Source organism: Triturus cristatus, chromosome 3_2 (assembly GCF_964204655.1).
Source record: "Triturus cristatus chromosome 3_2, aTriCri1.1, whole genome shotgun sequence".
Classification (NCBI taxonomy): Eukaryota; Metazoa; Chordata; class Amphibia; order Caudata; family Salamandridae; genus Triturus; species Triturus cristatus.
The window spans coordinates 296,585,420-296,609,581 of record NC_140584.1 but is presented as its reverse complement, the minus strand read 5'-3'; the positions used below and the strand labels follow the sequence as shown (position 1 = coordinate 296,609,581).

Genomic DNA, 24,162 nt, shown 5'->3' with positions numbered 1-24,162 from the left:
ATTTCGTGGGTCATCCGGTACGACCAAAACGATCTCTATTGCTATAAGGTAAGCAGCTTCTATTGTATTTCCGTTTACACAATGAACTCACTGAACGTTTTCTGTCGTGTTTGGCTAATGACAAGTGCAGTGGTTTTGCGATCTCAACCTTTGGAAACATGTTAGGCGCTTTGTAGTTACCACAGTGCGCTTCGTATCTGAATGCATTTAAACTTCCGAGCCGCGCTTTTTTGTCAAGTTTGCAATAAAATATTTGGTGAGCGTAGATTGGGCAGAATTTAGAAGGGACACACATAGACAGCACATAACCTGGATGCTTTTGGCTTTCGCCAGTATTTCGGTATACATTACGGTACCGCTTCGCCATCGTTGGGTATCCTGCTTATTTTGATTTGCAAGCGTTACGTTTAGATGCCATCATTTTTTTTTTAGTTTAAAACCGAACAGCTTTCAAAACATATTAGTCCTACTTTAACGAATGCACACGCAGTACATTGACTTGCTCTTTTTGCTTGCACCACTAATGCTAGCCTTATTACGGTAACGTTTTGCTTTAGTTTGCCACTTATTTCATCCTCACTGAAACACTCTATGCATAAGATACTCTAACATCGATTGCATTGCAAATTTGCGACTGTTGCCAGTCATCTACAATTATATGCTAGTATACAAATTTCGCACCCGCGGAATATTAATGCGCTTGATACTGTTTACATGTCTTACGACTGTTTTACTTTTGTTGGCAAAATGTGTTTTGTGATGCGAAACATTTATGTGAAATGTTTTCATATGCATGCCTTCTTTTGGATCTGACTTTTGGCCTATGATTGCAGTTATGGTGCGCGCATTCTATAGATTTGGCTTTATTTCTATTCGTTTTGCTTGACATTTGAATACATTTACCATCTTCCGGTTGGGATTCTTTGCATATGCTTTCAAGGTGCATTGTTTACGTATAGGTACCGTCTAAAACGCGTCTTTACCTTACTTAAATCTCTAACGCTTCTATGCTAATGTAACCAACTGAAACAAGTGTGTGATGAGGGGGGCGAAAAGGGGGGGAGGGGGTTAACCTTATACTAGCAGTGACATTTTGTCATGTGCACTAATGCTAGCCTTATTACGGTAACGTTTGGCTTTAGTTTGCCACTTATTTCATCCTCACTGAAACACTCTATGCATAAGATACTTTAACATCGATTGCATTGCAAATTTGCGACTGTTGCCAGTCATCTGCAATTATATGCTAGTATACAAATTTCGCACCCGTGGAATATAAATGCGCTTGATACTGTTCGTTACATGTCTTACGACTCTTTTACTTTTGTTGGCGAAATGTGTTTTGTGATGCGAAACATTTATGTGAAATGTTTTCATGTGCATGCCTCCTTTTGGATCTGACTTCTGGCCTATGATTGCAGTTATGGTGCGCGCATTCTATAGATTTGGCTTTATTTCTATTCGTTTTGCTTGACATTTGAATACATTTACCATCTTCCGGTTGGGATTCTTTTCATATGCTTTCAAGGTGCATTGTTTACGTATAGGTACCGTCTAAAACGCGTCTTTACCTTACTTAAATCTCTAAGGCTTCTATGCTAATGGAACCAACTGAAACAAGTGTGTGATGAGGGGGGCGAAAAGGGGGGGAGGGGGGTTAAGCTTATACTAGCAGTGACATTTTGTCATGTGATGTTTGTTAGACTTTTGGAGGGGGTGGGAGGGGTTTCACAAAGTACGCTAGCGGGACGAGGTATCCTTTTCTAAATTATTTCATCGCTCCTCGAAGGTTACTTAATTTTAGTGTTTGCTGTACAAACATTGGCCTTCATGTATGTATTACCCGCAGTAATGCAGATACTACTGTGCAATTGTTTTTGGGGAATCACGCGTTGGAAAAAAATGCATTTTTTCATTCAGAACATATGGTTCATAGCTTGAAAATGTCATGCACTGTTTGGCAATTAAGTCCTGCATTGGCAGTTTTTGGTATACTACATATATATGCTCCTACTGCGCAACACTTTTTATTAACGGCTTAACTATAGACTTTCACACGCACTCCTCATCCAGTTTACACCATGCGTTCTCTGTTACACATTTTATAACATGCACTCTTATGCCTACTTTCTCCTTAATGCCCCTTTCCATTCACTCTCTACATACACACTGCTTGTGTGACTTCGCGCGTGTGCCTTGGCGCGTATAACTTAGCACGTGTCGAGATTATGTTGCATGCCCTCTGTTGCACGTGCTCTGTCACACGTTCTCTCATGCACTGATTTTACATACTCTTTACCATACTACCTGTTGCACACATTTTTATGTACATCTCCTCAACATGAACTACAGCTAATGCTTACATCTCTACTGCCTTTATCTTCAATACTAACCTTTAATATTTGTATACTACATAAATTACTCCTCTCGCTACTCCTTTATGTTTATTACACACTTTATCTTCTTTAAGCTTCTCTTTGTTTTCCATGATTTTTCATAATTTACAACTAAAAGTTGACAATAGCTAATGATGAGAAAGTGAGCATGCAGGTGAGAACCAATCTGCTAACTCAAATGGTGTGACTGATGTGAGGCTCTGCAAACTTTTTGGACAAGTTTTACCTTTTGCTATTCCTATTTTCAGCAGTAATAGCGCACACTCGCCACCATGCATTTCACATCATGCATTCTCCAAAACACACGCAACACCACACACTCTTTAGCGCACATTGAAATTCACTCTCCTCTATCCACTCTCTACAGCACACTCATTGTGTGACTTAGTGCGTGTAACTTAGCGCGTGTAACTTGGTGCGTGTAACTTAGCGCGTGTAACTTAGCGCGGGTAACTTAGCGCGTGTAACTTAGCGCGTGTAACTTAGCGCGTGTAACTTAGCGCGTGTAACTTAGCGCGTGTGATGCTCTGTTGCACGCGCTCTGTTGCACGCGCTCTGTTGCACGCGCTCTGTTGCACGCACTCTGTTGCACGCGCTTTGTTGCGCGCGCTCTGTTGCACGCGCTCTGTTGCACGCGGTCTGTTGCGTGCGCTTTGTTGCACGCACTGTGTCACACGCTCTCATGCACTATCATTTCACATACTCTTTAGCATACTACTTTTTGTACACATTTTTATATACATCCCCTCAACATGCACCACAGCAAATTTACATCTCTAATGCCTTTATCTTCACTACTATCCTTTATTATTTGTACACTGCATACATTACTCTTGCTCCTGTCGCTACTCCTTTATGTATACTACACTATGCCTCTTCTTTATACTCCTCTTTGTTTCCCTTGCTTTTCTCATACTTTCAAACTATAAGTTGACAATAGCTGATGATGAGAAAGTGAGCATGCAGGTGAGAACCAATCTGCAAACTCCAATGGTGTTACTTACGTGAGGCTCTGTCAACTTTTTCTGAATTTTTTTCATTTTCCTATCCCTGTTTTCAACAGTAATTGCTCACACTCCACACCATGCATTTTGCACCATGCATTCTCAAAAACACACTTCACACCACACACTCTTTAGCACACATTCTCATTTACACTCCTTTATCCACTCTCTACAGTACTCTCATTGTGTAACTTACCACATGTGGCTTAGCGCAGGTAACTTAGCGCATGTAACTTAGCGCATATGACAGCATAGTGCATATACTCTGTAGCACGCAGTTTAGTTACAGCCTCTATGGCACTCTCTGTACTACCAGCTCTTTACCACAGGCTCTCTGCCACACACTGTATGCCACACACTTTTCTACATGCTATCTTTTGGCAGGCGCTTTCACATACTACCTACTGTACACATTGTAATACACATCTCCTCTACATGCAGCATAGCTAATGCTTCCAACTACTACCTTTATTATCCTCCTATCCTTTACTATCAGTCAAACACTACACACACTACTTTTACTGCTCAAAACTACTTCTTCATGTATAGTACATACTGTCTCTTCTTTATTCACACTTTTTTTTCCCTTCTTTTTGGACACTTTCAGCCTATTTGTCAAAAAAAACTAATAAACAGAAAGTGAGCATGCACGTGACAACCAATCTGCACAATGCAATGGTGTTACTTATGTAACGCACTGTCAACTTTGTGGGCAACTATTTTCTTTAGCTAGCTCAGTGTTTTCACCATTAATAGACTATTTTTTTATGCGCACTCTTTCCCGCGCCCTCTTTTCCGCGCCCTCTTTCTCGCGCCCTCTTTCTCGCGCCCTCTTTCCCGCGCCCTCTTTCCCGCGCCCTCCTCCCCGCGCTGTCTTCCCCGCGCCTTCTTCCCCGCGCCCTCTTCCACACGTAGTCTCAATACACATACTTTACTGCACACCATTTTTAGCACACCTCTTAAACATCGTAGCTAATGCTAGCTTTTTTTACTACATGCATAGCCCAAACAGCACCATACATCTCTAATGCCTTTATCTTCACTACTATCCTTTATTATTTGTGCACTGCATACATTACTCTTGCTCCTGTCGCTACTCCTTTATGTATACTACACTCTGCCTCTTCTTTATACTCCTCTTTGTTTCCCTTGCTTTTCTCATACTTTCAAACTATAAGTTGACAATAGCTGATGATGAAAAAATGAGCATGCAGGTGAGAACCAATCTGCAAACTCCAATGGTGTTACTTACGTGAGGCTCTGTCAACTTTTTCTGAAATTTTTTCTTTTTCCTATCCCTGTTTTCAACAGTAATTGCTCACACTCCACACCATGCATTTTGCACCATGCATTCTCAAAATCACACTTCACACCACACACTCTTTAGCACACACTCTCATTTACACTCTTTTATCCACTCTCTACAGTACTCTCATTGTGTAACTTACCACATGTGGCTTAGCGCAGGTAACTTAGCGCAGGTAAATTAGCGCATGTAACTTAGTGCATATTACAGCATGGTGCATATACTCTGTAGCACGCAGTTTAGTTACAGCCTCTATGGCACTCTCTGTACTACCAGCTCTTTACCACAGGCTCTCTGCCACACACTGTATGCCACACACTTTTCTACATGCTATCTTTTGGCAGGCGCTTTCACATACTACCTACTGTACACATTGTAATACACATCTCCTCTACATGCTGCATAGCTAATGCTTCCAACTACTACCTTTATTATCCTCCTATCCTTTACTATCAGTCAAACACTACACACACTACTTTTACTGCTCAAAACTACTTTTTCATGTATACTACATACTGTCTCTTCTTTATTCTCACCTTTTTTTCCACTTCTTTTTGGACAGTTTCAGCCTATTTGTCAAAAAAAAACAATAAACAGAAAGTGAGCATGCACGTGACAACCAATCTGCACAATGCAATGGTGTTGCTTATGTAACGCACTGTCAACTTTGTGGGCAACTATTTTCTTTAGCTAGCTCAGTGTTTTCACCATTAATAGACTATTTATTTATGCGCACTCTTTCCCGCGCCCTCTTTCCCGCGCCCTCTTTCTCGCGCACTTTTTCCCGCGCCCTCTTTCCCGCGCACTTTTTCCCGCGCCCTCTTTCCCGCGCCCTCTTTCCCGCGCCCTCTTTCCCGCGCCCTCTTTCCCGCGCCCTCCTTCCCGCGCCCTCTTTCCCGCGCCCTCTTTCCCGCGCCCTCCTCCCCGCGCCGTCTTCCCCGCGCCTTCTTCCCCGCGCCCTCTTCCACACGTAGTCTCAATACACATACTTTACTGCACACCATTTTTAGCACACCTCTTAAACATCGTAGCTAATGCTAGCTTTTTTTACTACATGCATAGCCCAAACAGCACCATACATCTCTAATGCCTTTATCTTCACTACTATCCTTTATTATTTGTGCACTGCATACATTACTCTTGCTCCTGTCGCTACTCCTTTATGTATACTACACTCTGCCTCTTCTTTATACTCCTCTTTGTTTCCCTTGCTTTTCTCATACTTTCAAACTATAAGTTGACAATAGCTGATGATGAAAAAGTGAGCATGCAGGTGAGAACCAATCTGCAAACTCCAATGGTGTTACTTACGTGAGGCTCTGTCAACTTTTTCTGAAATTTTTTCTTTTTCCTATCCCTGTTTTCAACAGTAATTGCTCACACTCCACACCATGCATTTTGCACCATGCATTCTCAAAATCACACTTCACACCACACACTCTTTAGCACACACTCTCATTTACACTCTTTTATCCACTCTCTACAGTACTCTCATTGTGTAACTTACCACATGTGGCTTAGCGCAGGTAACTTAGCGCAGGTAAATTAGCGCATGTAACTTAGTGCATATTACAGCATGGTGCATATACTCTGTAGCACGCAGTTTAGTTACAGCCTCTATGGCACTCTCTGTACTACCAGCTCTTTACCACAGGCTCTCTGCCACACACTGTATGCCACACACTTTTCTACATGCTATCTTTTGGCAGGCGCTTTCACATACTACCTACTGTACACATTGTAATACACATCTCCTCTACATGCTGCATAGCTAATGCTTCCAACTACTACCTTTATTATCCTCCTATCCTTTACTATCAGTCAAACACTACACACACTACTTTTACTGCTCAAAACTACTTTTTCATGTATACTACATACTGTCTCTTCTTTATTCTCACCTTTTTTTCCACTTCTTTTTGGACAGTTTCAGCCTATTTGTCAAAAAAAAACAATAAACAGAAAGTGAGCATGCACGTGACAACCAATCTGCACAATGCAATGGTGTTGCTTATGTAACGCACTGTCAACTTTGTGGGCAACTATTTTCTTTAGCTAGCTCAGTGTTTTCACCATTAATAGACTATTTATTTATGCGCACTCTTTCCCGCGCCCTCTTTCCCGCGCCCTCTTTTTCACGCACTTTTTCCCGCGCCCTCTTTCCCGCGCACTTTTTCCCGCACCCTCTTTCCCGCGCCCTCTTTCCCGCGCCCTCTTTCCCGCGCCCTCTTTCCCGCGCCCTCTTTCCCGCGCCCTCTTTCCTGCGCCCTCTTTCCCGCGCCCTCTTTCCCACGCCCTCCTCCCCGCGCCCTCTTCCCCGCGCCCTCTTCCACACGTACTCTCAATACACATACTTTACTGCACACCATTTGTAGCACACCTCTTAAACATCGTAGCTAATGCTAGCTTTTTTTAATAGATGCATAGCCCAAACAGCACCATACATTTGGGGAAAGTGCTCCATGTAGGCATCTCCACCGTAGCACCCCAGAACGATGAAGCCCTGTAAACAAACAAAGATACACAGTTAGTTACAAAACATACAATATGCCTTACCTAAGTCCCGCAAACAACACCATACTTACAAAGGAAAAGCCTCCCTGCATGCCACCGCACTGGAACGACCCTCACTGCTGAAGACCTGTAACGAAACAGAAAAAAAAAATGAGTTACTTACAATATGCCTTACCTAAGTCCCACAAACAGCACCATACTTACCGAGGAAAGCACTCCCTGCATGCCGCTGCACCGGAATGACCCACACCGCTTAAGCTCGAGAAACAAAAAGTTAGATAAAAAGCAAGCAAACAACACAACAGCCAAAAAACATAGCACATTGCTTGCCATACTGCTTCAGGAAGAATTTGCCTCACAGCCATAAACATAAGCCGGAAAAGGGCAAAGATAAAATAGAAGAAACATGCCCACCAGCAAATATGGGTCCGGCTGGGCAAAAGAGAAAAGTTGCAAAAAAAGACACCCATGATGCTGAAGAGCGTGGGGCAGGTTGAGGGAAACTTCCTCAACAAAAGCTTGCTATGGGAAAGGGGAGAGAAAAGAGTTGGGCCAAAAAAAGCAATACATAGATGGCTGTGCACAATCAAATAATGTATTATTGCTTTTAAAGAAATGAGCAAAATGGGAAGTTTGCATGGAGTACTTAAATTCACGATTGAATGAAGCAGTGTGTATGTGTAGGTTTGTGTAAATGCCTGTGTGACATCTTGAAAATGTGAATATAAACCACATTTGCCATTAGCTGTTGATGGGGAAGTAAGCATGCACATGCAAAACAATCGGAAAACTCGAATGGTGTTAATAACATGAGGCGCTGGCAACTTTTACGTTAGAGCAGTTGAATTTATTAGATAGCAATATAGTTTAGATTTCTACAAACAGTCTTGCGTTTGCACTGTTTACCAGACAATCTTTAACATGCACTCTTTAACATGCTATATTTTACAGAATACAATTTAAAGCGCACTTTTTTAGAGATACCTCCTCTACATATATCATACTTAATGCCTACATTTAGACTACTGTTGGTCGTTAGACGCGCCTCTTTTTAATCCTTTTTTTGGGGAACTTTCAAGCTATATGCTGCCGAATTTTAACAATGAAGAAGTGAACATACAAGTAAAGTATTTGGCAAACCTCAATAGTGTTACTGACATTAAACACTCAACACTACCAGGGGATTTGGACTTTGCCTATGTCAATTTTTCCAGCAATAATATACTTTAATCCTCTACAAACACTCTTTTGCACGCACACTGTTGCATGCGCTCTATTGCACGCGCTCTTTTGCACGCACTCTGTTGCATGCACTCTGTTGCATGCACTTCTTAAATGCTCTCTGCCATACGCTCTATCATGCACTATGCTTTTACATACTCTTTACCATACTACCTGTTGCACACATTTTTAAGAACATCTCCTCAACATACACCACATCTAATGCTTACATCACTACTGACCTTTATCCTCAACACTATCCTTTACAATTGTACACTACATACATTACTCTTACTCCTCTCGCTACTCCTTAACGTAAAAGACACACTGCCTCTTCTTTATTCTCCTCTTTGTTTTCGTTTCTTTTTCATATTTAAAACCTAAACGTTGACAATACCTGATGATGAGAAAGTGAGCATGCAGGTGAGAACCAATGTGCAAACTACAATCGTGTTACTTACGCGGTGCTCTGTCAACTTTTTATACAATTATTTCCTTTTCCTACCCCTTTTTTCAACAGAAATTGCGCACACACCACAGCATGCATTTTACACCATGCATTCTCCAAAACACACTCCACAACACACACTCTTTAGCACACATTCTCATTCACACTCTTTTAGCAACTCTCTACAGTACTCTCATTGTGTAACTTGACACGTGTGGCTTAGCAACTGTGACTTAGCGCAGGTAACTTAGCGCGTGTAACTTAGCGCATATGACAACATGGTGCATATACTCTGTAGCACGCACTATATTTACAGCCTCTATGGCACTATCTGTACTACCAGCTCTTCACAACAGCCTCTCTGCCACACGCTCTATGCAACCCACTTTCCTACACGCTGTCTTTTGGCATACACTTTAACATACTACCTATTGTGCAAATTGTAATACACATCTCCTCTACATGCACCCTAGCTAATGCTTATAACTCTACTACCTTTATTATCCTCCTATCCTTTACTATCAGGCAAACACTACACACACTACTCTTACTGCTCTTTCTACTCCATGTATACTACATACTGTCTCTTCTTTATTCTCACTTTATTTTCCCCTACATTTTTGACACTTTCAGCCTATTTGTTGGCAATACCTAATGATGAGAAAGTGAGCATGCACATGACAACCAATCTGCACAATGCAATGATGTTACTTATGTAAGGCACTGTCAACTTTTTGGGAAAGTTTTTCCTTTACGTAGCTCAGTGTTTTCACCATTAATAGACTATTTCTTTATGCACCCTCTTCCCCGCCCCATCTTCTCCGCCCCCTCTTCCGCCCCCTCTTCCCCGCCCCCTCTTCCCCACCCCCTCTTTCCCCGCGCCCTCTTCTTGCGCCCTTTTTCCCGCGCCCTCTTTCCCGCGCCCTCTTTCCCGCCCCCTCTTCCCCACCCCCTCTTCCCCGCCCCCTCTTTCCCCGCGCCCTCTTTCCCCGCCCCCTCTTTCCCTTTCCCTCTTTCCCCGCCCCCTCTTTCACCGCGCCCTCTTTCCCCGCGCCCTCTTTCCACACGCCCTCTTTCCACGCGCCCTCTTTCCACGCGCCCTCTTTCCACGCGCCCTCTTTCCACGCGCCCTCTTTCCACGCGCCCTCTTTCCACGCGCCCTCTTTCCACGCGCCCTCTTTCCATGCGCCCTCTTTCCTTTGCCATGCACTCTGTTGCATGCATGCTGTTGCATGCGCTCTATTGCACGCACTCTGTTGCACGCGCTCTGTTGCACGCGCTCTGTTGCACGCGCTCTGTTGCGCACACTCTGTTGCACACACTCTGTTGCACACACTCTGTTGCACACACTCTGTTGCATGCACTTCTTAAATGCTCTCTGCCACACACACTCTCATGCACTATGATTTTACATAATCTTTAGCATACTACCTGTTGCACACATTTTTAGGTACATCTTCTCAACATGCACCACAGCTAATGCTTACATCTCTACTGTCTTTATCCTCACTACTATCCTTTAAAATTGTACTGTACATACATTACTCTTACTCCTCTCGCTACTCCTTGACGTATGACACACTGCCTCTTCTTTACTCTCCTCTTTGTTTTCCTGGCTTTTTCAAACTTTGAACCTTTAAGTTGACAATAGCTGATGATGAGAAAGTGAGCATGCAGGTGAGAACCAATCTGCAAACTCCAATGGGGTTACTTACGTGAGGCTCTGTCAACTTTTTCTCAAAGTTTTTCAGTTTCCTATCCCTGTTTTTAATTGTAATAGCACACACTGCTTTTTACACCATGCATTCTCTATTATACATTCTGTACCACACACTCTTTAGCACACATTCTCATTCACACTCTTTTAGCCACTCTCTACAGTACTCTCATTGTGTAACTTGACACATGTGGCTTAGCAACTGTGACTTAGCGCAGGTAACTTAGCGCCTGTAACTTAGCGCATATGACAACATGGTGCATATACTCTATAGCACGCACTATATTTACAGCCTCTATGGCACTCTCTGTACTACCAGCTCTTTACCACAGCCTCTCTGCCACACACTCTATGCAATACACTTTCCTACACGCTGTCTTTTGGTATGCACTTTAACATACTAGCTACTGTGCAAATTGTAATACACATCTCCTCTACATGCACCCTAGCTAATGCTTACAACTCTACTACCTTTATTATCCTCCTAGCCTTTACTATCAAGCAAACACTACACACACTACTCTTACTGCTCTTTCTACTCCATGTATACTACATACTGGCTCTTCTTTATTCTCACTTTATTTTCCCCTACATTATTCACACTTCCAGCCGGTTTGTTGGCAATAACTAATGATGAGAAAGTGACCATGCACATGACAACCAATCTGCACGATGCAATGATGTTACTTATGTAAGGCACTGTCAAATTTTTGGGACAGTTTTTCCTTTAGATAGCTCAGTGTTTTCACCATTAATAGACTATTTCTTTATGCACCCTCTTTCCCCGCGCCCTCTTTCCCCGCGCCCTCTTTCCCCGCGCCCTCTTTCCCCGCGCCCTCTTTCCCCGCGCCCTCTTTCCCCGCGCCCTCTTTCCCCGCGCCCTCTTTCCACGCGCCCTCTTTCCACGCGCCCTCTTTCCACACGCCCTCTTTCCTTTGCCATGCGCTCTGTTGCATGCATGCTGTTGCATGCGCTCTATTGCACGCGCTCTGTTGCACACTCTCATGCACTATAATTATACATAATCTTTACCATACTACCTGTTGCACGCATTTTTGTGTACATCTTCACAACATGCACCAGAGCTAATGCTTACATCTCTACTGTCTTTATCCTCACTACTATCCTTTAAAATTGTACTGTACATACATTACTCTTACTCCTCTCACTACTTCTTGACGTATGACACACTGCCTCTTCTTTACTCTCCTCTTTGTTTACCTAGCTTTTTCAAACTTTAAACCTTTAAGTTGACAATAGCTGATGATGAGAAAGTGAGCATGCAGGTGAGAACCAATCTGCAAACTCCAATGGGGTTACTTACGTGAGGCTCTGTCAACTTTTTCTCAAAGTTTTTCAGTTTGCTGTCCCTGTTTTCAACTGTAATAGCACACACTGGCCACAATGCTTTTTACACCATGCATTCTCTATTACACATTCTGTACCACACACTCTTTAGCATACATTCTCATTCACAATCTCTTCCATCTACTCTTTACAGCACACACATTCTGTGACTTCACACATGTGGCATGACACGTGTTACTTTGCGCCTCTGCCTTAGCCCCTGTACCTTAGCGCATGCACCAATATGTTGCATAATTCCGTGCTGCAGACTACCATGGGATGAATTATGTGAAGCACTGACAAGTTTTATTGCCTTTGTTTTTGTACCGTACTGTTTGTCTTTTTTAATGAAACTATTTAAATATTTTACTCTAAGAAAAACACTCTACTACTCTTTTCTTCACATTCGGCTACACATTCTCGATGTACACTTTTTTGGCTACACATTGTCTACACTATGCTACATTTCACAACACTTTTTCTACCATACTCGACAGAAACCTTACACTACAAACCATCTCCATATTATTACATCTGTATTGCTCTTTAGGATACAATTTCTACTTGTGTTTTCCCTCTATTACATCTACCAACTTTATGAGCCATGCAAAAATTACTTAATTTCGTTACTATTGACAACTTACTGTATATTACTATGCTAAATCAACATTAATACTTGTTTTTATTCTTCCATAGATAACTGTGAGAAGTTGCGCATTCTTTTTCAAGGCATCAAGGTGAAAGTATCTTAATTTATTGTTGATACGCCAGCCTATGGTGAAAACAAATCAGTTGGGATCATTAGAATATATATATATTTTTTTTGAAACATACTCATTGTTTTCAGCATGCATAACCTCTGTTAGCGATAGCTATAGGCTGTTGAGAAAGTCTAGTGCTTACAAATCCGTAAACATCATTCACAGGCTATTTAAGAAACACTGAGCTTTGCTTAAAGCACAACATTCATGGAAACACTACAAGCGTATAGAAACACACAACAAATGCATGCTTAGAAAACACTTCTATTCATTTTAGAATCCTATGCATATAGCATAAATTTAATGCAGTATACATCTAACCTATCTCACACAAATTAGTTTGCTGAACAGCATCTATTTATTACTTACTGTTATTAGCAGCACAAGGGAAGTTGCATGAACCTTGTATAGCTATACAAATAAATAGTAACTACTCAGAAAAGTTAGAAAGTGTATATAAATTTTAATATATGCTAGTTAGCATTATACTTGTATAGAAGCATACAGATATATAGTCCATACAAGAAACTTACAACACTAAAATACAGCATCCAAAGAACGCTACAATACAAACCTATAATAGGTAGTTTAATACCGGCAGTTTATTTGAACAATATTTTTGTGTCGCTATTAATATCATGGAAATACTGCAGGCAGCTTATCATCAAGGGCATAACAAATTTTCTCCTACTTCGCGGGGCAAACAATGTTTGCCAAACAGCACATTCGCGATCATACACAATAGCTACAAACCTGCTAATACATGGACTGTAGAAGATTTACATGCCATTATGGACTTAGGGGATGCTTTATATATAGATATGCATTCCATAAATCAAGAACAGCTTATGCATCCTGATGATTTACCAAATTATATCCAACACAATGACACTATCTATTCGCTTAAGCTTAAACAACCTTCTTATGGGGATATACTGAAACAGTTTGACCCATCGTCGCCAAATATGCAAACAGTATTGAGAGCTGCACTCAATTTGCATTGCGGTGTTTTACTTTGCATGGATATGTATGTTATAGCTATTATGCACAGTGAACATTCATACTTTGTATTTGACTCGCATAGCCGCGACACCACAGGAATGCCTCACCCAAATGGGACATGTATTACCATACAAATATCATTTGAAGGGCTTATACAGTACATAACAAATCTGGCATATAGTCTAAAGCGACCCAATAGTAATTACTTACCATATGAATTAACTCCAATAGATATAATTCCAATTAAAAAAGATTCACTACATAAGGCAATGCTCATAGCAGAAAAAAATGCAAGTGCCATATTACACAAGCATATTTATGTGCATTCTACTAAAGCATGTACAGATTTATTCACACACACATTAAGAACTCGCATAGAAAATGAAAGAGATTGCCTCCAAAGATCAAAGGCAGGTACTCTTCGGCCATCAACATCATTAGCTACTGATCAGCATATTCCCCCCTCAAAAAATTGCATTGTGCCTATAACAACTGCACAACTGACGCTACCTACCTGCACTAGCATAGATACAACAGAATATGCAAGTAACTCACATAATACTCCGACATACGCAAATATACTTAGAAATACACTTAGACACAACACAAGAGTCACGAGTTGTGATACAAAAAACATACAGACACAAAACATCACAGGCTCAACAAGTGATTTGCATAATAACGCATATATACAAAGCTCCCATCCTACAAACAAACCTAACACTCAGGGTAATAAAATACTTAGCCCAAAAAGTAACCCCAAGACTATATTGTCCAAAATGCATATTAACATCAAGAACAACATAGAACAAACTTTTTGGCCACAAACACAACAACATATAAATGTCGTAAATAGTACAGACAAACAGCAAACACAAACAAATCTTACACTACCATCAAGGTGTACACAATCTATACAAAATAGTCTATTTGCTATTCTACATAACTACTGTAAACCCGCACATAGTTGGGATAGTCAAGACTTGCAATCTATTATGGGACTTGGAAATGCACTATATATTGAAATGCAGTCAATTAATAAAGAAAATTGTATGCAACCACAATATTTACCCAATTACATAGAGCACAATAGCGTTATATATACAATTAAGCAAAAAAAGAGCATAACGATGCAGGAAAAGCAAACAGAAATGCAAAATGCAAGGCTTTTGAGAACCCTTACTTCAATGCATTTTAACAATGGTATATTGATTTGTTTTAATGCATACACTATTTCAATATTCAAAACGATTCATGCATACTTTGTATTTAATTCAAATAGCCAAAATGAGGAATTAATACCTCCTGCTAAGGGGACCTCTATTGCTTTACAAATCAAATCACCTGAGCAGGTTATTGATTACATCAGAACGTTGGCTCTCCAGAACAAAGTACCACATTCATTAAGTTTTACTTTATACTTCACTCCAGTTACAGTACGCAAAATTAGCAAATTGTCACTTGAGACAACACAAAGAAAACATAGAGAGAAAAAAGTTACACCTATAAGAGACATGTATATCCATACTACTAAGTTAACTCTACATGCCTCTATACATATCACACCTATAGAGTTACAACTAGAAAATACAATTACAGAAACACTCAACAGCGATAGGCAAATGCATACAGAGAATTCCACAACCACAAGTCATATTGAATCTATCATCGCTATTAACAATCCCAATCCAATAACAAACACATTTACACATAATGCTGGGATTCACAATGAACCAAATGCAATAGAAGTACAACCAAATAACTGTAACAGAAAAAGATTGCATGCACAAGAAACAGAAAATACACTTAATGCCACAAATATAACATCTTTGACAAATGCCACAATTAGTACTTTCCATGCACAAATTAAATATGGCCCAGAGTATGCTTGCACTATTTGCAATCAGTTATGGCATAAACAAAGTTTGCAAACAACGCACAAGTTAAAAAAAAGGGCTAAATTCATAGAATGTAACATTAGTCAATATCAAACAGAGCATATATGCCGGACATGTTACCAATATATTGCCAAGGACAAAATACCACCATGTTCTTTCTATAATGGGATGACATTTCCTGATATCCCACCTGAATTACACTTGCATAATTTAGAAGAGAGATTAGTATCGCCAAGAATACCTTTTTTACAAATCAGAACGCTGCCGCGAGGCTTCCAAAAATCTCTCTCAGGTGCAGTAGTTAACGTTACTGCCGATGTTATGACAACTGTAACTCTTTTACCAAGACAAATTAATGATAACATGACGATTCCAATAAAATTAAAACGCAAATTAAGCTATAAATCCTATACCCATTTCGAAAATGTAAGGCCAAACAAAGTAAAGCGTGCAGCTCTATATTTAGCAACTACTAGCAGTATGTTCCAAGAATATGGAGTCACTGTTAATAAAGATTGGGAATATACACCAGAGAATATGCCACCTTGTAATGACACTTCTGATGCAAACAATACATCAGATTCATCAGACAACATTGCAGCTGGGAATTTAGATACTATGCTAACTAATGAAACTATAACTACAGAAAGCATTAACATTATTAACTTAGCACCTGCAGAATATAACACACCAAGGGGTCTATATGAAGACAAAGATTCGGAATATTTAGCTTTCCCCACTATTTTTTGTGGGAAGCGAAGGCCAACAAACAAAGAAAGGCATGTACCAATACATTACAGTACAATATGTCAATGGGAATTAAGAAGTTATGATTTAAGAGTAGCAAAGTCCATGACAAATGTTTTCTTCAAATTGAAAAAGTTGCATATTAAGCAAATACAGAGCAAAATATACATCTCACTTAGAAAATATTTTACCAATGGTAACATTATTACAGCAAAAGACATCAAACAAAAATTAGATAGCATTTTCCAATTTAATGAGGGATATAAAATACTAAAAACAATACGTGGCTCACCACCATATTGGGAGCAATGCAAAAAAGACTTATTTGCTATGATAAGACAATTAGGGATACCAACATTTTTTTTAACATTATCAGCAGCAGAAACTAAATGGTATCATTTAATCAACATACTATTACGCACTGAGAAAAAAAAAGAATGTACAGAAGAAGAATTCAAAAAAATGTCATGGGAGGAAAAATGCAAATTAATACAGAGAAATCCCATTACTTGTGCCCGACATTTTGACTTTCAAGTTAGAAAATTCTTTAATTGTATATTACTGCATAAAAGTAACCCAATTGGCAAGGTGATAGATTACTTTTATAGAGTAGAATTTCAACAAAGAGGATCACCACATATACATGCTATAATATGGATTGAAAGAGCTCCACAGTATGAAACTTCAGAAGTTACTACTGTTACAGCTTTTATAGATAAATATATAACCTGTGCAAAACAACAAGATACAAATATCGAGCCTTTATTGCCACTACAAAAGCATGGACATACCAAAAATTGTCGTATTAAACATAAAAGAACATGCAAATACCAGTACCCAAAATATCCAATGCCAGAAACTTTTATACTGGAACCATTACCACTAGACAAAACTGATCAAGAGCTCTTACAGAGAATCGAACTAATCCACCTAACTATGAACACGCAAGAGTTCTCACATTATTCCTTTGAACAGTTTTTAGATACAATGAAACTAGATCTAAGTCAATATGTTAGATGTATACGCTGCATTATAGTAAAAAAATACAATTTTCCTAAAAAGAACACCAGCTGAATGCTTTATTAATAACTACAATACGACAATTTTACAAGCATGGCAAGCAAACATTGATATACAATACATCTTAGACGCATATGCATGTGCCGTATATATAGTATCATATATTAGTAAATCACAGCGTGGAATGAGCAAGTTGATTGCACAAGCAGCAAAAGAAGTTTATCACAATCCAAGCATAAAAGAGCAGCTTAAGCATATAGGTAACAAATTCCTAAACTGTACAGAAATAAGCGCGCAAGAAGCAGCCTATCTTATACTTCAAATTCCTTTACGCAAAAGTTCTAGATCGTATGTTTTCATTAATACAAGCCCTCCAGAAAAGCGTACCTACTTATTAAAAGACATTGAGACTATAAATTTGTTACCTGATACATCCAATCAAATACAATATGATAATGTAATAGTAAAGTACAGCAAACGTCCTACAGATTTGGAAACGTGTACATTAGCTGACTATGCATCTATGTATCATGGAAATCATAAAAATAGAAAGCAGAAAAATGCAACAGACCATGATAATTTCCTCACCGAAAACAACTTTTATAGCTCGGATGAGGAAGAACTTGAAATTAATATACCAAATAAAACTGCAGAAACAGATTATACAAAGCGGCAAAAACAAAAAATAATTCGATATTGCAGGTTTAATAAAAAAAATGACCCTGAAAATTATTACAGAGAATTGCTAATGCTTTATTATCCCTGGAGAGTAGAAAATCAAATTATTGGTAATAAGGAAACATATTATGAAAAATACCTAGAACTTCAAAATATAGTTGACGCTAATCATACTAAGTATAATAGGCATAATACCCCTTTAACACCTAATGCCAATGGAGACTGTACATTGGACGCATTACTTATACCTCCAATGGATATAGAAACTGACGAAAACATTTGTCCTGAAGTTCAAACAAATGAACCACTATTATATGACTTATCATTTGATTTAGGCATTAGAAGTACAAGTAATGATGAACTTTTAACCAATAATATAATGCCAGATGACCAATATCACAGTTTGATGCAAAATCTTACAAATGAGCAACTTAACTTTATATACCATCACTTGCATTGGATAAAAACCAAAGAAACACCTTGCTATACGTTTTGCACAGGTGGTGCAGGAGTAGGGAAAAGCTTCCTTATAACAGCCCTTTACCAAACATTACTACGCTATTACAATACCAAAGCAGGGGAAAATCCTGATAACATTTATGTATTGCTTACAGCTCCAACAGGCAAAGCAGCACATAACATCCATGGTAAAACGCTACATAGTACATTCAAAATACCAGTTTCGCAATCGCTATCTCATAAACCACTCACTCATGAGAACAGGAGTGCACTTCAAAATGAATTATTGCATCTTAAATTGCTAATAATTGATGAAATATCAATGGTAGGGGCAAATCTTTTCAATTTTATACATAACAGGTTACAAGAAATTAAAATGTCCAAACTCCCTTTTCGTGGGATATCCATATTAGCTATTGGAGATTTTTATCAGTTAAAACCAGTATTTGACACATACATATTTGAAAATTCTAGGCATTCATACAGACCAGTAAGTACAAATTTATGGCAAACACACTTTAAGTTGTTTGAATTAACAAAAATTATGAGACAGCTAAACGACTTACCATTTGCTCAATTACTAAATAGATTAAGAGAAGGAAAACAAACTAATGATGATGTTATACAAATACAAACACGCGAGCAAGACCCACCCCAAAACATTACCAAAACCATCCCTTATATAATGGCAACAAACAAAGAGGTTAATAATATTAATAATGAAGTTTTGTTACAACATATAACAAAATACCCTGTATACACATCAACCGCAATAGATACAGTTGCATCTGACCTAAGCGAAATTGTAAAAAAAAAAATACTAATGCAATTACCTGCAGATGCAACTAAGACCATGGGCCTGCCATTTATATTGCATATTGCATTAAAATTACGATACGATCTAACATGCAATATCAATGTTAACGATGGCTTAACAAATGGTGCAACAGGTATAGTTGAATTAGTAGAAACTATCAATAGCATTCCAAATGTGATATGGATTCTTTTTGATATAGAAAATGTTGGCAAATTAACAAGACAGGAAAATAGGCACATATATCACAGTAACATTTCACCTCATTGGACACCAATTCATGTTATCTCTAGACATTTTCAATTTACACAAAAATTTATAACAATAATACGCAAGCAATTCCCACTACGCCAATCATCTGCACGTACTATACATAGAACACAAGGAGAAACTATTGAACCACTTTACATCCATTTTAACAATAGTAAAATACATCATTTGCATTATGTTGCTTTAAGCAGAGCAAAATCATTAGAAAACATATATATTAAAAACTTTCAGCAGGACAAAATAGTTGTCCACCCAAAGGTTCATGAAGAAATGGCCCGCTTAAGGACAGATATGCTATTAGAAATATCAGTACCACAATTATGTAATTATCTGCTAAACTTTAATGTTATTGTACACAACATACGTTCACTACAAAAAAATCACAAAGCTATACAAGCCGACACAAATATCATGAAGGCAGATATTATATGTCTCAATGAAATAAACACAACTAGGGAAGGGAACAGTCATTCATTATATATTGACCACTATCATCTGATGCTATTTGATAAATTCCATAATCAAAATACCAAGCATGGGATTGCTATTTATTACAAGAAAAATATTTGCCTTTTGCCAATTTATGAAACACAGCACGAAATTGACATTTTACATTTTACTTTAATTATAAAGAATTGTGATTACTTATTTGTGATAATATACAAACCACCACATGTACAACTACAAAACCTTTTTCAAGTGTTAACTAGCGTATTGAGCTTCTACCCAAACTACAAATATATAATAATGGGCGACTTCAACATAGATTTAGCACAAGTATCACATAATGCAACACTACTTTTAGAATACATGCAAAACCAATTTCAATGTCACCAAAAAATACAAAACTACACAACAGACTACAATTCAACCTTAGACCATATATATGTTAATGAAGAGATAACTCACTTTGGTATACTAGAGTCCTACTATAGCGATCACAAAGCATTATGGGTAGCTATTTAATAAGCTGAAATTATCAATTGGTATGTTATTTTGCTTTAGGAATTTGCTTTCTTTACATGCTAGATTCAGAAAGTCTACTTACATTATTTGTCTCGTTGCAGATGATTTCTATACAAGAAATTAAGGAAACCAAACACGAGGAAAGCAAACCGTATCAAAAAGCAATACGAGCAAACATAGTCAAATGCTCTGCAAAAACACATTACAAAAACGCTAAGCAAGAAAATAAGATTTTATTCCACATTGCTCTTGCTGATGAAAGTGGGTCAATTAAAGGAACTTGCTACAATGATGATTTTTTCAAGCTAACAAAAGAAGGGAATGGAATTATAATTCGGAATTTTATAAACAAGAACAATGTCATCATCTTAACGAAACAAACAAAGATTTCAAGAATGCCACCATTAACGCTCCCGGAAACAATAACCCAAGAAGCAGTATATTTGCTACAGCCGCCTGCACCCCCAGTTTCTCCAATAAAAACTATAAGGAAAGCTAATTTACGGACATTGATGAGCATATTAGGGACAATATCTGAGGTACGTATCATAAAAAAATTAAGGTGCTTATTAACTATTGCATGTAGTAGTCTGTAAACTTACATACTATCAGCAACACTATCTGCCACACACACTTTGTAATAACATTCTTCAAACCACTATACCATACATTCTATAACACATTTAGTAACTGCAACTCTTTAAAACACACACTATTAGCAGCACACTTTACTATAAACTATATACAACACTCACTACAACACACATACTATCTACAAACATTTCAAGTAATAGCTGTTACTTACTCCGTTTACACACACCACAAGGTTACATATAGTTAAAAACGGACACTCTCTATCTCATTCATTGCTACTTAAACTTTGCCAATACTCTGTAGTACAATCTACTACAAGCATACAACAATTTTTTATAGAGAAATAACATCTAAAGGCTATATTTAGGACTAATCAATGTAGAAACTCAAATAGAATACACAACATTGCTGCTAATAGCACTATACTTACTGCACAACACATACAATATCCTAGCACCTCTATTCGCTCATTTTACAATCTAAATTATATTTAACTAATATAATTTACGAAAAAAACATTAAAATCTGTAAAAATACACATCGGACAATAAATGCACTGTAAAGTGTTGATTACATGGAACAGTCCCACAAGTTTCAAACATCTGTAAAGTATTTTTACTATTTATTTGAAACACTTGTAAAAATGATAGCTATACAAAATATCATCATCTACTCTTTTATGTGCACTCTCCTACAAATTATATCATATATATACTTCCATACAAAAGTCTCTAACGCACACTCTCTAACATACACACTGTAGCACACACTATTACACAACTAATACACCACACCAATCAACAAACTTTTCACTCGCATCTTCTCTCCAATAAACAAAGATACAGCACAAGTGTATACTATCTATGCAAGAACCAATAACAATGATTGTTTATCAAATTTAACAGGAGGAAGAAACCAAAACTGTATTCATTGGAGGGCAAGAAACAAAACTAAAATCAATAACAGTAAACGATGCAACAGACTCAGTGAAAATAACACTGTGGAGAGACGCAGCGGACTTTCCCATCGAACTTGGGAGCTACATAAAAATAACCCATCTGACAGTGCATGAATTTAACAACGAAAAAATATTGAATTCTACTCGGAATACACAATTGCAAGTAAGTACAAAGTAAAAAGACAATGCTAAACACAAAAAATGTATTCTTTGCAAAGAACTTACTTACACATCTAGAACAGAAGACTCATTAAATTCACCATTTTTATATCACGCGTAGTAACATCAGTTGCTCTTTTTTCAACATACAATTTGTGATTCTACACATAACTCTCGTACACATAGATAAAACACCAAAATACTATATCGCCTTTAAATACATGCATATACATTCATACAAAACACTCTCGAAATATCACAAACAACTTTTCAGTTTACCTTTCCTACAGCTCAACACCTAACGACAAACTGCAAAACATGTAGGTGAATACATTGCAAATCATACTACACCTTTCGGTATAATAATTTTGCACACATTTTAAAATGCTAGTCCATAACCATGCCATATTAACTATTTTAGTCCATATCTACACCTTACCTACGAACACATGGAAACATAAAATATCTTACTTTCTATATAGCACTAACTTTCTATCAGAATAGCACCAGAATCATACATTACTACATCTCAAGCAAAGCAACATCCAACTCTCTATCTATGTCTATATTCACCTTTTGGGAATACATACTAATCAAAAACTGCCTTAAATGCACTTTTCGATTTTACATTACCTATTACTTAACTTGGAGTTTATTTGCACTCTCTCAATACTTTCCTGTGCATATTCGAATTCTATTGCAAATTTTTCACATAATGTGCTATATAAACATACATTTCTATAAATATCTGTCACCTTTAGATCATCTTGCATTACATTTAGAAACACTCTGCATCAAACAAAATCCAACACCGCCTGCATAAATTCCATAGGTACGAACACATAAGTACGCACTTTGGGTCTTTGCCTTCAACTACATTTTTCACATTCTCTGAACCGCGCAGAACAAATGCAATTCACAGAAAAATCTTGAATAAATTCCTTCAGCATCTATAGAAATTTTTTATTTCTCTGAAAAGCACGTTAAAATATAGAAAAAAAAAGATATACAGTAAAAAATGGGTTTCATAACAGATGTTTTTTTCTTTTTGCAGAAAATTGAGCCACCCCAAGAACAACTGCAGATAACTATATATGGACTCGAAAATACCACTCAGGAAAAAAGCACCATTACCATACAAATTCAAGATAATGAACATTTAAAATCTGTACAAATAAGCAATACGCTTTTAATGGACCACCTACAAATTCCAGCAGATATTGAGGACTTTGCAGAGGCTCTTATGCCACACCTACCGAAAACACTAAATATAATATTTCAAAATGAACACATTGTCGAAATTCTCGACGAAGATTAAATTATGCAATATGCAAAAAGAAAACTACTTTTGTAACTTTGAATAAAATGGATACATACAAAATAAATATTTTAGTTAATAAAAATCTTAAATCACATTTGACTTACTGTTTATTTTTTCTACGAAATAATAATGTTTGATATGTACTTGCATGTATTTATGTGCGCCATTCGGATAAATAATTACACAATGACTTATGTATACATTTGGCGAGAATTGGGTACTAGTATTACTAAAAAAAAAAAAATCTATAATTTCTCAATATTACTTACTGCACTCTGATAAGGATACTTACTCCTCCATTTAGAATATAGAACGTCCTATTCAAACCTTTCTCTTTCTCTTCACAACTATTACTCATGTAATAGTACACTATCTAAACAGTAGGTCACCCAACAATACTACTATTATTAAAGTTACAGCTATTCGAATTGCTAATGACATTATGGTTTGCTTATCTTTATAAAACAGTACAAAAAAAACATTAGTATTTACTGTATCAATAGCTTACTCAATATATGTATAGGTAACTCTGTAAGTACAAAGGCAATAAATGTTGCATTTA

The 24,162-nt window shown here is 37.8% G+C and overlaps 1 protein-coding gene across 3 annotated transcripts; it reads left to right on the top strand.

Moving 5' to 3' along the window:
* LOC146857187 (uncharacterized) lies at window positions 1-23,693 on the top strand. 3 transcript variants are annotated; one of them, XM_085646804.1, is made up of 5 exons: window positions 1-48; window positions 12,650-12,690; window positions 20,670-21,107; window positions 22,068-22,283; window positions 23,334-23,682. In XM_085646804.1, the coding sequence occupies exons 3-5, from the start codon at window positions 20,670-20,672 to the stop codon at window positions 23,595-23,597; spliced, it is 918 nt and encodes a 305-aa protein (XP_085502930.1). In that variant the 5' UTR covers window positions 1-48; window positions 12,650-12,690; the 3' UTR covers window positions 23,598-23,682. The 3 variants fall into 3 exon arrangements, with proteins under 3 accessions (XP_085502930.1, XP_085502931.1, XP_085502932.1); XM_085646805.1 differs by lacking the exon at window positions 1-48 and having other exon boundaries at window positions 12,496-12,690; window positions 23,334-23,693; XM_085646806.1 differs by lacking the exons at window positions 1-48; window positions 12,650-12,690 and having other exon boundaries at window positions 18,973-21,107; window positions 23,334-23,693.
* The last annotated feature ends 469 nt before the right edge of the window (window positions 23,694-24,162 follow it).